Below are 14610 nucleotides of genomic sequence, written 5' to 3' on the forward strand. Positions count from 1 at the left end.
TACGCAAGGTAATAGAGCTCTTTACCACTTATTATCCTATCAGAATATATTATCTAGTCCAATATTGTTTTGTATGGCAACAATTAAATATTTTGTTTTTTAACCTCTTGTAGTCATATTTTCACTATTTTTCACCCAATTTTCACCTATTTGTTTACCTTATCACAGCGCAATATATATTATGATTGAATTTTGAAACCAATACGAGAAGCTCATTTAAAGGTCACGGTAACACATATTATTTATGTATTGAAATACACACAGCTCCCCTCACTTGTTTTTTACCCTAAACAAAGCAGGGAAAAACCCTGACAAGTAGTAAATAGTAATGTAAAATAATAAATCTTATATATATATATAAAAAAAATGTCTGCAATAAACTTTCATTATTTTTTTTTTCTCCTTTTCCTGTATTCCATTCTGAAACTATGAGCTTTTCAGTTCCTGATAGAAAAGGAAGCACAGAGCACTGTTATATTCCACATAGACATTGGCTGCACACTCTAGTGACCTATTTATAGCTGTCCCTTACTGGCCACAGCAGAGAGGGTAACCTAAGCTACAACATGACAGCTCCCATTGTTTTATAGACACTTAACCTTTACACCTATTTTGTCAATATTTAAATAATTAATGAAACTTTAAAAAATACATCTACATGCTATTCTCAGACTAATCTTTTCTTTGAATGCATCATTCTATCTAGCATGCATTTGGTGTTTAGTGTCCCTTTAAAGCACTTGTAATGCAGCATATCTGTAAAAAGCTGACTAGAAAATATCACCTGAACATCTCTACCGTATTTTAAAATATAAAATATTTTCCTTTTTTACATTAATTAACTTCTTTGGCCATGTCGATTTGCTCTTTTAACCTTGTCTGGTTTAGGATGAAAGTTTGATCTTTAACGGTGATGACTTATTCCAACAGAGCTGACTTCATTCTTATTCATGCATAATTAAATATAATGTATTCTTCATTTGCAAGCAGCATTTTGGAGGTTTTAGAAAGTGACATTTCTCATTATATTGTCTCACAGCTAACTTATATTTGTGATATAGCAATTTATAATGATACCCTATGAAGGCTCCCTTAACAATACTGCTAGGGTTGTTAAAGTGAATGTAAAGTTGAATGAATGAGTGCCCAGTTTTTAAAAATACTATTAAAAACAGGGGCACTTTCATTTATTAAACTTTACATTGCAATGTTTTTTTTTAAATACTTACCTTTTTATTAAGGAAACCCAGACCAGCGATCCTCTGCCCGCAGCTCCTCTGTACTTACCTCAGCAATAAGGAAACCGGCTTCCTCCAATCATGGCGTGCACCCCGGAGCGTCCAGCTCATGAGGCCACGCAACAATTGGAGGAAGCTGGTTTTGTCATTGATATGCTAAGTACAGCATGAGAAGTGGGCGGAGGATCGTCGGTTTGGTTTTCCTAAAGAAAAAGGTATTAAAAAAAATGCTTCAATGTAAATTTTAATGAATAAAAGTGCCCCTGTTTTTAATAGTATTTTTAAAAACTCATTCATTAAAATTTACATTCACTTTAAATGCTTGTTCTTGGAGTCAGAAATTGGTGGAAATTCTTGATTCATCTCTCTTCAAATAGGTTCTAATGTAGCTACGTGTTGGATTTAAAGGGGCAGTTTACTCAAAATTTTTCTCCCCTTTAATTTGTTCCCAATGATCCACTTTACCTGCTGGAGTGTATTAAATTGTTTACAAGTAGCTCCTTCACCCTTATATTGGCATTTGAAATTGTTTATTTAGCATGTGGTATCCCCACCTATTCTGAAAGTTTGTGGCCGCGCGTACCAGCTATAGATAAGCTTTGTAAACACAGCCAGCAGAAGAAATTACACTCCCAGTGCGATATAGCAGAGATAAGGTAATAAAATGTTGTTTTCCCTTGTTCTCTACAAGTACTGGTGATTGTTTTAAGGACAGCTATAAGATAAACAAGCAGGTATATGTGCACAATGTGATACAGCAATGAGATCTGATTATACCTACAAGCTCAACCTATTTTATTAGGCTGTGGCTTCAAAACACAAAATCAGAGCTTTAATATACAGAACTAAACCTTAAAAAGCTAATTTTCATACATTTTTTACTCTGCAGTTGGTAAAAAAAGCAATTGTAAACACATTAAGGGAAAAACTATTTTACAGTATACTGTCCCTTTAATGTTTAGGGAAAAGGAGACTTCCAAACCTGTAATCTAGAGCCAAGCGTCTTGTCATATTGAATTCACCATTACAAATAAGATGTAATGCAATTGCTAGTACAAATATTTTTATGTTTTTATAAATTGGTTTTCATAATAGAGAAGGGAAAAATGTATTTGCAACCAAATTTGTTTCTATTTGGTCCCTGGTCACATAAACCAAACATTTGTAACTGTGTTAATAAAACAGCATTGGTCATGTAAGGAGTGAAGCTTTTATCCGTTTGGTGGGAGTATTATGTTATTTTTTTTATCCAGGGTGGTTGCATTTAGTGACTGCAGACAAGGAATAGAGACTAAACACAATTAAATTATTTATTAGTAATATGGTACAAATGTTCAATTGCAATGGCAGTTTATTCTCTGACATCTTTATTTCCTGATACATCTCCGTGCAGGTCACCAGAAGTCTGTCAGAGGCATGCACTGTCCATGATTCCATTATCTTTATGTACATGGTTTTATTATGTAGTTTAGCACACCGAACCTGAATAATGCAATAATAGGTTCCTCTTATAGACACAAAACCTAAAACACAAATCATTTAAACCATGTACTGCAGCATTTCTGTGTACTTTTAATGTAAGTATTCAAGTCTTCAAATCACCTTTTATGCAAAAAATATTTTCTGTGCTGCAGGGCTGCTTCATTGTTTATGTCTTATATTTTATAATATTTTCAACTGAGGCCAAAATATCCATCAGCCACAGGTCAGGTCATTCTATACATCTAATCTAATTACAAGGAACACTTTACCCAGAGGCCAGATGCGTTTTAAATGTGCAGCATATATCTGTAAACCTTTAAGCAGCACTGCTTGCAAGCTCTCATTTCGTTGGGTTTTAAAGGGAAGAAACAATTTGTAACTGGTCTAATGTAATGTTCTCAAAGGCAATGATGCTGCAAAATGTGTCCAAGTTTAAAACAGCTACCGAGACCGCTTGAGGCTCTGATGAGGACAGATCATGTTCTTTACTGGAACACAAATTCACTTAGTTTCCAAGCACATGGTTGCTGCACCAGCTCTGCTATTACAGTATAATCTGATTCTTGAAGCTGCGATTCAGTTCCTTGTGTGGGAGAACAATGGAGTTTAAAATCACCACCTCTGCTGGAATTGACACGTTACAACCTGAAAGAAAGTATAAGAATTACCTCAGCCTTTGTTACTTTATATTGTCCTGCTATTGGCAGTTTTATAAAACCAAAATTAGCTAAATCATATCTATACAATTATTTTCCATATTTTATATTTAGAGACTAAAGCTCATATTTAAAATCAAGCAAACCTGACGAATCACATTAAAACACACTTAAAAATCAGTAGGACAGAACTCCACATGAAGTGGTCCAGCTTATAGGCGCAGCTTTTTGGCCAGTGAGTGAAAAGTTGCTGTAAAATCTACGTGGCTACAATATTTCATGCTTCAGGCAGCAGTATTGGCTTGGAATGCTATTTAAAAAGCCGCCAAGAGGGGGAGTGTCTAGCCATTGGCCATGCCTGGTCGCAATTTCAAGAGCTCCTGGCATAATATAGATAATCCGCTGATTATCCCTACAACACCAGATCATCCCGTCACGAAAACACTCTACATAGTTGCTGCGAGATCTGAGGATATCAATGATACCTAACTTGGTGTTTATATGAATGCAGTCTCTTGAACTGGACCGCTGAGGCCTTTGGTGGCAGACATACGGATCTCAGCACTTGCCCCCCCAGCTAACAACGGGGGAATTACAGTTGAATTACATAGCTGCAAATAAATATCACAAAGCATTGTATACCTTACCAATATCTGCTATGTCTACAATTACCAAGATGACCGCTACCTACTTGCTAAGAGAAATTGGAGGCCTGCTGTCAGATTACCAAACAATATTTATGGAGCTACTGGAAGCTACGTTTCACTCTACCTCTGACACCCTTCCCTCAGGATCACTGCCAAACGACCCAGTGAGTCTGCAGAACGGGGGATGGCAATGCTGAAGGGCCCCGGCTATCACCATCCGAGATGCTCCCTGCTATAATCACGCCAGTGATATACACAGCACTTTCACTGAAGCAGGAACAGATTATTATGCCTCAACGCAAAGGGCTGAATCCTGTTAAAATTGAGGCTCATACGCATGATGCTAGAAACCATGACAGGCTACTACCTACATCTAAAGTTGCTGTCTCTTGTGCACCCAAGGAACAAAATCACAGGACATTAGCAATGCCTTGTTCACTGCACAGATGAAAGAAGCATTCGTGGGATGTCGGTCGAGAACACCGCTGGTCCTGTCCTTACATGGGTGTCAGACCTATTGTGTGACTTTGCCTGCTAATGGAAGGACTACCTATCTAGATGGTATTTTACTAAAAGGGAACTCACATCCAATACCTGGGCAATGGCCTAAAACTGGAAACTGATAAGTCTAAAGACAAGCAGGCTTCCATGTAGCTGTTTGGGCATATAATGGCTGTCATTTTAGACCCAGCTATTAAAGAAGCACTACACTCTGTTTATATGCAATCCTATTCTTTCTTTCTCTATGATGGCTAGAAAGCTTGAGATCTAGAGATTTGTTTTATATTTTCACAAGGAGATATGCAACACCTACTCGTATTTACTTATGCTCGTAAGGCTTATAATAGATATTGGTTATATAATGTTTGGTTTCTCAGCTATCATAAGGTTTGTGGTGTTACATATGTCCTGTTAATAAGTTTTGGGGTATATGTTTGCTATCAGCCAGTAATCACCTCCTATAAGAATAGCTTAAAAAAAACACAAAAAACAAACTCACTTTGCTAGCACAATAGAATTACTAACTGACCTAGGTGTTTTGACCTTTATTTCATGCTACTATACATCAGGGATTACAACTTTAGACAGGTATCTTCATGAAGCTTAGCTGGTGAATCCTCCGTTTTTGAAAATGTGCCTAGCTTATATGACCCTGCAGTTTAACTAGTTATAGTAATTGTTTACTGCCAAAACTATTATATAATCTGATTGGGACATGTATCATTGAAATTATATTTCTAAACCTAATGCAACCTAGGGCTGCTCTTTACTTGAATTTGCCTAAGCTTAAAATAAGAAAGTCCCGACTATCTTATCTCAATCTGATAAAGGTATAGAGATATCCCTAACCAAAATGTGCATCTGTATACACAATTGTTTTACATGTACAATGTTTATATGTTCTTGCTTTATATACTGAGAATGTTATCTCAATCTGTTAGAAACAGATACAAATGTAGAGATATCCCTAACCACAATGTGCATCTATATACGCTATTTTTTTTTTTATATATATGTAAAATGTTTATATGTTCTAGTCTTATATACTGAAGATGTTGGCATGGTATAAGTTGCAAATATCTGTTGCTAAATATAACTCTCTAGCCTGATAGTTATGATGAGTCCACATTAAGATATCTTCCCACTATAGTTCTGTTTATCTCTCTTCTGACCTCTAAACTCCCTAATGTAATAAGATTGTGAAGCATCTATTGTTAATATTACACATATAACAAGTTCTACCAGTGAGCCTGCTTATAGACATGTCTAAAACTTTCCATTCAGCTATAATACTTAGTAAGGTGGCAATGTTGCTCTATTAATCCAGCCACATTCTAGAACTCCAGCCGTACCTTTAATGAACTGTTCAGTTTCATAGCTCCTGTGCAACCCTGGGTAATCTTTAAATACTTCCAGAGCGTCATAATCCCTGAACCCATAGCTGCTAATTTCTGGAATAAACTAAGAATATTCTTAATACTCCCAATAGCACATGTAGCTGGTTGTTGCATAGGGAAGGCACTGATAGGGTGGCCTACTATTACCAAGATATGCATACCTTACCCCTAATAAAGTAGCTTCATAAAAGGTCCAAGTTTTTACCATTCATTCTAAACGCTTAACACTGCTATATATATATATATATATATATATATATATATATATATATATATATATATATATATATTTGCATACATACCATTAAAATGGTATAACATAGATATCACAATATAAGCCTTGACAGCGGCCTCCTCTGCTTTTCGGTGTATGTTAGACCCAGATGGCATGGGATGTCGGTCGGAAACACCTTGTGTGTGTGTGTATACTTGTGTGTGTGAGTAGTCTCACACTGTCCATGATAGCCCTCTGTAGCTTTATCTTTTTGGTAGTACTAAGAGGTCCAAAAGTGGCCTCATGAGCCATATAGAGGGTTTACAGTACAACAGGCTAGCTATGTGTATTATGATTCTAAAAATTGTCAGTTGGGCATGTTTTGTATATGTTGTCTAATGTCTATTAATGATGTGTCTAGAAACAATTTCAATGTATAGGTCTTATTGATACATTCAGTTTGCAAGCCTTGACTTTAACCTAAAAAAAAAAAATATATATATATATATATAAAAAAAAAAGCCGGCAAGAATACAAACACACTTGCATTCACGCTGAAAATATGTGCCAAACAATAGCACCACTGTTTGATTTAACATGATTTGTTATGGTTGCGTAGTGTGAGAGCCTGACAAAGAAACATATAATAATGGTGTATGTGCATGAGGCACGTCTTGCATGTGGTGAGACAGCATTCATCACTGTCATTTTACTATAAAAACATATATTGTAATAGAATTTAGTCAATGTAGTGTAAACTGTAAAATAATGTACATTTACAGTTAATGACATGAGTCAGAATAAGGAACACAGATGTGCCACAGGTTTAGGAATTCAAGTGTTACAAATCTACATATATCAAGATACTACAATATCTCACAGCGCTCATACAGTGTTCCTACTAGCTCCTGGGTACAAAAGGGTACCTAGCCAACCCTTAAATGTAAATTTAAAATTAAGAAAAATTAGACCTAGGAGCGCCAGATGGAGGCAGAGGAAATGAAATAAGATATACCAACGACTATAAGAGTAAAACTCTTATATCATAAAGGATAACAAGTAAACAACGTCCTAAGATTTACAAAAGGCTGACACCAATATTCCTATTGATATCTTATGTGGATAAATACAGATTTTGTGTATAAATACAAATGTGATACAGTTTATTACAAATGTAAATGGGATACAATTAATCACAGTTACAACTTATAGGGTAAAATCATGGATCCATGTTACAGTACATACAAATTATATAAAAACACAATCATATAGTATAAAAAAGATTTGTATAAAATGTGGATGGTAATAAAATGATATTGGAATAGATATAGCTGAAATTGGGTACAATATTCCCTAAACACTGTGCAAGATTGCATAAAAAATTGCATAAAAAACTCCAAATGGGAGGTGACAAGCTGTGGTGACAAACAGTATAATAAAAAATATATGCAAAGGATGGGGGGGGGGGGGGCCTCAAAAAACAAACAGGTGGAAGTGGTCAAAAACTGTCCATACAAAAAATATGAGAAAAAATAAAAAAATGAAGAGTGAAAAAATTTTGTTGAAGTGAAAATAAGTGTCCGTGATGAAAAGTCAATATTGAAACAAAGTTAGTGATATAAAATTCCAAAATGAAGGTGTGTGTATGTGAGTGAATCTTCCTTAAGTCTCCTCAAATGAAGGTTCCAAATAATATGGATGTGGTGGGTAGAGGAATGTCCGGTAAAACCTGGGGTGTAATCCCTATATCCAACCTATAAAAGAAATACACAATAGTGCAATATTGCTAACAAGTAACATATAATGTAGGATAAAAGCTCACCAATTCTGCCAACGCGTTTCGGCCCAAAACTGGGCCTTTTTCAAGACTATAGGTGCTGTGTAATGGTGGCTCTATTTAAGAATATTACTAACCAATCACTGATGTCAGTGTTTTGGCGCTTGTTATCCGAATATGTGGATAGACAATTACAAAAATATGTGGTACATGCGACCTGTACCGCCAAATACCTATACCGGAAGTGATTACAAATCTACCGGAAGTAAAACACAGACCGAAACTAGATAGAGAATCCAAGTCAGATACACTCTAGGTACTTCCGGTTATATCGAGCAGCAGAAACACTAAGGGCAATCTCGGTATTACAAATAATGAAGATTGGAATCAAATCCCTTTAGGTAACCATTGTTAACATCGCATCCGGCCACGTAGTAAAAATAACGTATGTAGACTTATTCAATATCCGACACCCACATCTCCTTCCGGGCTGACATTTGGCGCCAAAACACTGACATCAGTGATTGGTTAGTAATATTCTTAAATAGAGCCACCATTACACAGCACCTATAGTCTTGAAAAAGGCCCAGTTTTGGGCCGAAACGCGTTGGCAGAATTGGTGAGCTTTTATCCTACATTATATGTTACTTGTTAGCAATATTGCACTATTGTGTATTTCTTTTATAGGTTGGATATAGGGATTACACCCCAGGTTTTACCGGACATTCCTCTACCCACCACATCCATATTATTTGGAACCTTCATTTGAGGAGACTTAAGGAAGATTCACTCACATACACACACCTTCATTTTGGAATTTTATATCACTAACTTTGTTTCAATATTGACTTTTCATCACGGACACTTATTTTCACTTCAACAAAATTTTTTCACTCTTCATTTTTTTATTTTTTCTCATATTTTTTGTATGGACAGTTTTTGACCACTTCCACCTGTTTGTTTTTTGAGGCCCCCCCCCCATCCTTTGCATATATTTTTTATTATACTGTTTGTCACCACAGCTTGTCACCTCCCATTTGGAGTTTTTTATGCAATTTTTTATGCAATCTTGCACAGTGTTTAGGGAATATTGTACCCAATTTCAGCTATACCTATTCCAATATCATTTTATTACCATCCACATTTTATACAAATCTTTTTTATACTATATGATTGTGTTTTTATATAATTTGTATGTACTGTAACATGGATCCATGATTTTACCCTATAAGTTGTAACTGTGATTAATTGTATCCCATTTACATTTGTAATAAACTGTATCACATTTGTATTTATACACAAAATCTGTATTTATCCACATAAGATATCAATAGGAATATTGGTGTCAGCCTTTTGTAAATCTTAGGACGTTGTTTACTTGTTATCCTTTATGATATAAGAGTTTTACTCTTATAGTCGTTGGTATATCTTATTTCATTTCCTCTGCCTCCATTTGGCGCTCCTAGGTCTAATTTTTCTTAATTACAAATCTACATATACACAGAGCCAGAAATATAGATTGTGGATCCCTTCAATTTAAGCTCTTCTTTGTATGGCTGAGTTATGGAAAGTTACACACTGTTGAAAATGAGACGATGTAATAACACACAAATGTTAATCTCATGTAGTGCAAACTAACACTAAAGTGACACAAAATACCAGTATGAAGACACAACATTTGTAAAGTTTGCAGAAGTGGGTCCAGATGAAAATACTAGAGGGCTGCCACTAATAGATTTTAACCCTTTAATGACACTTATGTACCCTGTACTTAATATTCTACAAGAGCACAAGATGGCGCTATGTTAAGAAGTTTAAAAGTAATAAAATACCTCCCAGGGGCTGATAGCAATATTAAGCCCCCAAAACAAATGAATAAAATTAAATAAAATTATAACAAAAATATGATATAAAATCAGCAACTCACAATGGTGAAATCAAACACGAAATATAAAAATAAATAAATAAAGTCTGTATGGATATCCAAAAAATGAAAACAAAGTCTGTGATAAACGTGGAAATGTAGTGGGCGGCTCCTCTTCTCAACCCCAAATGGTGGAATTCATGAAACTTGGCGAACAAGAGGGCACCTCATGTGTGTATCAGTAGTTCCAATAGTGCTTCCACGGTAGTATAAAATGTACAGGGTACTCACATTTGGATGCAGCACCCTGATGTACTAATAGAAACAAGCTGAAGAAGATTTCCAGTGCCTCAGCTCACTGATCCCTGGCTTTCATGAACTCTTGTAGACAATTCAGCAAAACCGGTAGCAGAATAGGGAAAACAAGGCTTGGTTAAAAGCACATGTGAATTTATTTAAAACAATGGATAAAAAAATGGTCACTTGGACAAACAAGTGCAGGGGTATACCAAGTGGTGTAATCCCCTTAATGCAACGCGTTTCTCGGCTCACTCACCGTTTCCTCAGGCATATAACACTAATATCCCAAAGCTACCTTTTTATACACATTTGTATGTCTATTCAGCTGACAGTAGTTCAAACAATTAAAACGTCACTGACTCCTCCCACCCAAAAACATTAAAAACGATCTATATCACGCATCTTGATAAAAGGTACTACGATACTTTGTGGTGGTTTGGTCATTTAGGGGTTGCATAATCCACTTTTTTTTTTTTAAAGTGAATGTCAAGTTAAACAGATTACATAAAGTGAAACGATAGAAGTTAAAAAATAAATTAGAGTTTCATTCATGAAATCGTTAGGATATACTTATCTTCAGAGCTATTTCACTATAAACGCTACACGGATAATTTACATGTGCCCATGATGTTTAATGCTGACAAGCTCAATACAAGAAATCCCCTATGATTGTGCACATACCAGCCTCCGTATCTGTCGGAGTACATCTCCACAATCTCCCCATATTCAGCCCAATGATCATGTAACAACGATATCTATCAGTAAAATATCTATTTACCACTTCTTTAATATTGCGGGCTGAGAACTAATGTGAGAAGAACTCATAATGTGGGTGTGTAAACCGACTACTAAGTGGTGATCGATGATAGGAATTTAAAACTGAAGCCAATATGCGTTCTGACAAATCAGATGTTCACTTACCTGTGGCAAAGGCGTATAGTATTTATGCGTTTCAATTGACTTATATGTTTGGAATAATTGTAAATAAACTCCCATTGCGACCCTCACTTTTTCAAGTACTTCTTTCAAGTTTTTGCCTTTTTCAATAAAATATATAAAAAATTTTTTACCACAATTGCCTATGTACATAACTAAAAGGTTATGATGTGACTACGATAGTGTACCACTACGGGTATCGATTAGTAGATCCATAGGCTAACATAACAATGAATTCCTGTGTGATTAATATTGCCCTTGTCTAATTAAGAAACAATTGGTGGGCTCTCTAACTTTGACTTTAATAAGTATCCGCTCATTCCGGACTTATATTATGCATGACAGCAAGTAAATATGATCACCCAATAGAGTGAAAGAACAACACGTAATTTGACAGGTGCACGCCCCTGTATGACACCCATAATGACGAATAGCTAGTAACTAGAAGACACACTATTTTATTGGTTGACTCATCTAAATGACATATTTAGTAACCGATAACAATCCTCTCAGCAGGTATGTTGTATCCCCAATCACATTATGAGGAGGGTCTAATAGACTCACAAATATCCGGCAATATCGGCGGCCCGCACCACCTCTGAGGAAGCGTTTTTTGTGAAACGCGTGTCAGGGGTCCTCTTGGAGAAGCCTTTTCTCTCCAATTTTTAATTTGCTAACCCATGTTGCATAAATAATTATTTGTTAAACTTACTCTTGATAAAAGCCTAGCAGCATATTGGTAATAAATGGGATAACTTAATTACAGCCCTCAGATTGAAAGGGCTTTGTTTATACTTACTTTGGTGCTATTGGCTGTAATAATTTAAATACAGGTGGCCCTCGTTTTACAACAGTTCAATTTACACCGTTTCAGAATAACAACCTTTTTTTCCAGTCATGTGACTGCTATTGAAAAGCATTGAGAAGCAGTGCATTTATTAAAATAGCCAGTAGGTGGAGCTGTCTGCTTGTGTTGCAGCAAAGCCAAGCAAGCTGAAATTAATCAGTTTAACCAGACCAAGATCTTCATGTCTATAAATCAGTCCAGATTGGAATGCATAGAAAGAACTGTTTGCAGAAAAATGCAAGTGAAGTCTGTGTTGTGTGATTATTTTATTAGGTTTATAATGCTGTTTAGCATTTAAAGTCTTCATTTTAAAGCTTTAAAAATAATGTATTAGGTGTTACTTATGACAATTTTGAGAGGGGCCTGGAACCTATCTCCCTCACTTCCCATTGACTTACATTATAAACTGGGTTTCAATTTACAACGGTTTCGATTTACAACCATTCCTTCTGGAACCTAACCCCAGCGTAAACTGAGGACTACCTGTACATGTATTCTGAGTTCAAGAACCAATATGGGAATATGAATGTGGGAATGTGTTTTTAACTCCAGCTTAAGCTATTGTATGTGTGGTAGTTTTTTTCTTCTCTTTTTTTAATAAACACTTTTTAATAAAGATTAAAGTATGAATGAAAGAATGAATGAATGAAACTTCTAATTTAATTGTTGACTTTGACCTCTTGGGCAGAGCATTAAATTGACACACAGATAAGAGCAAACTATATACAATTGTATACCCTATTACAATTAATTTGCTAGTTGTGTTCTGTCTTCTGCTCTGTATCTGTGGCAGGTAATCCAAATTCCGATATATATAAATTTATCTTATCTTATTTGCAACAATATATTGGTTCCCTGCTTACAAACACTCTTCCCTCCCCCCACCCCTTATTGTATTCAAGCTACACGGATAATAGCTGAAGCTCCGGTCGCCATTTTCAGCATTTGATTGACAGATGACTCATCTGCAATAAACTAATGATTAATTGATTGGAGAGGAGTCATCTGTCAATCAAATATTGAAAATGGCGACCGGAGCTTCAGCTATTATCCATGTAGCGTTTATAGTGAAATAGCTCTGAAGATAAGTATATCCTATCGATTTCATGAATGAAACTCTCATTCATTTTTTAACTGCTATTGTTTCACCTTATGTAATCTGTTTAACTTGACATTCACTTTAAAGGGACAGTCTACACTAGAATTGTTATTGTTTAAAAAGACAGGTAATCTCTTTATTACCCATTCCCTAGTTTTGCACAACCAACACAGTTCTATAAACACACTTTTTACCTCTGTGATTATCTTGTATCTGAACCTCTGCAAACTGCCCCCTTATTTCAGTTCCTTTGACAGACATCCATTTTAGCCAATCAGTGCTGGCTCACCTGAACTCCACGTGCATGAGCACAGTGTTATCTATATGACACACATGAACTAACACCCTCTAGTGGTGAAAAACTATCAAAATGCCCTGTTAGAAATTAGCATATGAACCTTCTAGGTTTAGCTTTCAACTAAGAATACCAAGAGAACAAAGCAAAATTGGTGATAAAAGTAAATTGGAAAATTATTTAAAATCACATTCTCTATCAGAATCATGAAAGTTTATTTTGGACTAGACTGTCCCTTTAAGATGACCAATACTATTGTAATTTATATGGGTTGTTCATATGGTTTTGTTTTATTTTTTAATATGTTTTTGGGTGGGAGGAGTCAGTGACGTTGACTTAATTGCTTGAATTACTTTCAGCTGAATAGACATACAAATGTGTATAAAAAGCGATATATGCCTGAGGAAACGGCGAGTGAGCTGATAAACGCGTTGCATTAAGGGGATTACACCACTTCTCATACCCCTGCACTTGTTGGTCCAAATGACAATTTTTTATCTATTGTTTTAAATAAATTCACATGTGCTTTTAACCAAGCCTTGTTGTCCCTATTCTGCTACCGATTTTGCTGGAGTTGCTGAATTGTCTACAAGAGTTTCTTAAAGACTGAAAACAGGGTAGAACAGCCGTCATTAAGTTGTTAAGTTACATCACTGGTTTTCGAAACTGTCCTCAGGCCTCCCCAACGGTCCAGATTTTCAGGATTACCTTGGATGAGAGCAGGTAAAATAACCATGTTTACTACTGATTATTTCACTTGTGGTCCAGTTCAGATAACCTCAAAATGTGGCCTGAGGACAGGTTTGAAAACCAGTGAGTTAGATGCATTTGAACCAATACTGTATTGGTATATTAAATATTAATACAGGATTCCACCATGAGGTATTTTAAGTCATAGTAAACACATAGCTCAGTGTGGAACATAAAATAGTTTATGTGCAACATGACAGTTTTAAAGGGAAGAAGGTAACCCAGAGTTCCTTACCTAGGATTGTGATGGATGGCGTGAGTTTCCCTTCTCGGAACAGTGTCTCACTGTCCATCTTTGCATAAGGGTCATTGGGATTGGGGTCACTGGGTGTTCCTTCCACTCGAGCCCAGCGACCAATACTGCTGTCCCATCCCACAATGGTATTTAGTACACAGCTGTGATCCTATGAAGGAGAGACAAACAATCTAGGCTTACTAATGCTTTATATACAAAACTATCCCTATTTATAAAGATAGTGACAACGCTTTTGCCACAATATCTAATTAATCTGCTTCTTGGGTAACAATGAATTTGTCATCTTACCTGAAGCACTGCTCCATGCAGGATAATGGACTCTCTGACTCGTACACCAGCTCCAACCATTAC

At 35.9% G+C, this 14610-nt stretch overlaps 1 protein-coding gene across 2 annotated transcripts in view; it reads right to left on the reverse strand.

The window, feature by feature from the left end:
• Positions 1 to 2534: 2534 nt before the first annotated feature.
• Positions 2535 to 14610, reverse strand: part of GMPPA (GDP-mannose pyrophosphorylase A) — a 35437-nt gene continuing 23361 nt past the window's right edge. For both annotated transcript variants that reach the window (XM_053698165.1, XM_053698166.1), the window contains exons 11-13: positions 14548 to 14610; positions 14239 to 14407; positions 2535 to 3365 (exon numbers count right to left, since the gene is read on the reverse strand). The exon at positions 14548 to 14610 is cut by the window's right edge and continues 30 nt beyond it. In XM_053698165.1, the coding sequence (XP_053554140.1) occupies positions 3265 to 3365; positions 14239 to 14407; positions 14548 to 14610 (333 nt within the window). In that variant the 3' untranslated portion in view covers positions 2535 to 3264. The remainder of the gene's footprint in view (positions 3366 to 14238; positions 14408 to 14547) is intronic.

The sequence above is a fragment of the Bombina bombina genome, chromosome 1 (assembly GCF_027579735.1).
Source record: "Bombina bombina isolate aBomBom1 chromosome 1, aBomBom1.pri, whole genome shotgun sequence".
Lineage (NCBI taxonomy): Eukaryota > Metazoa > Chordata > Amphibia > Anura > Bombinatoridae > Bombina > Bombina bombina.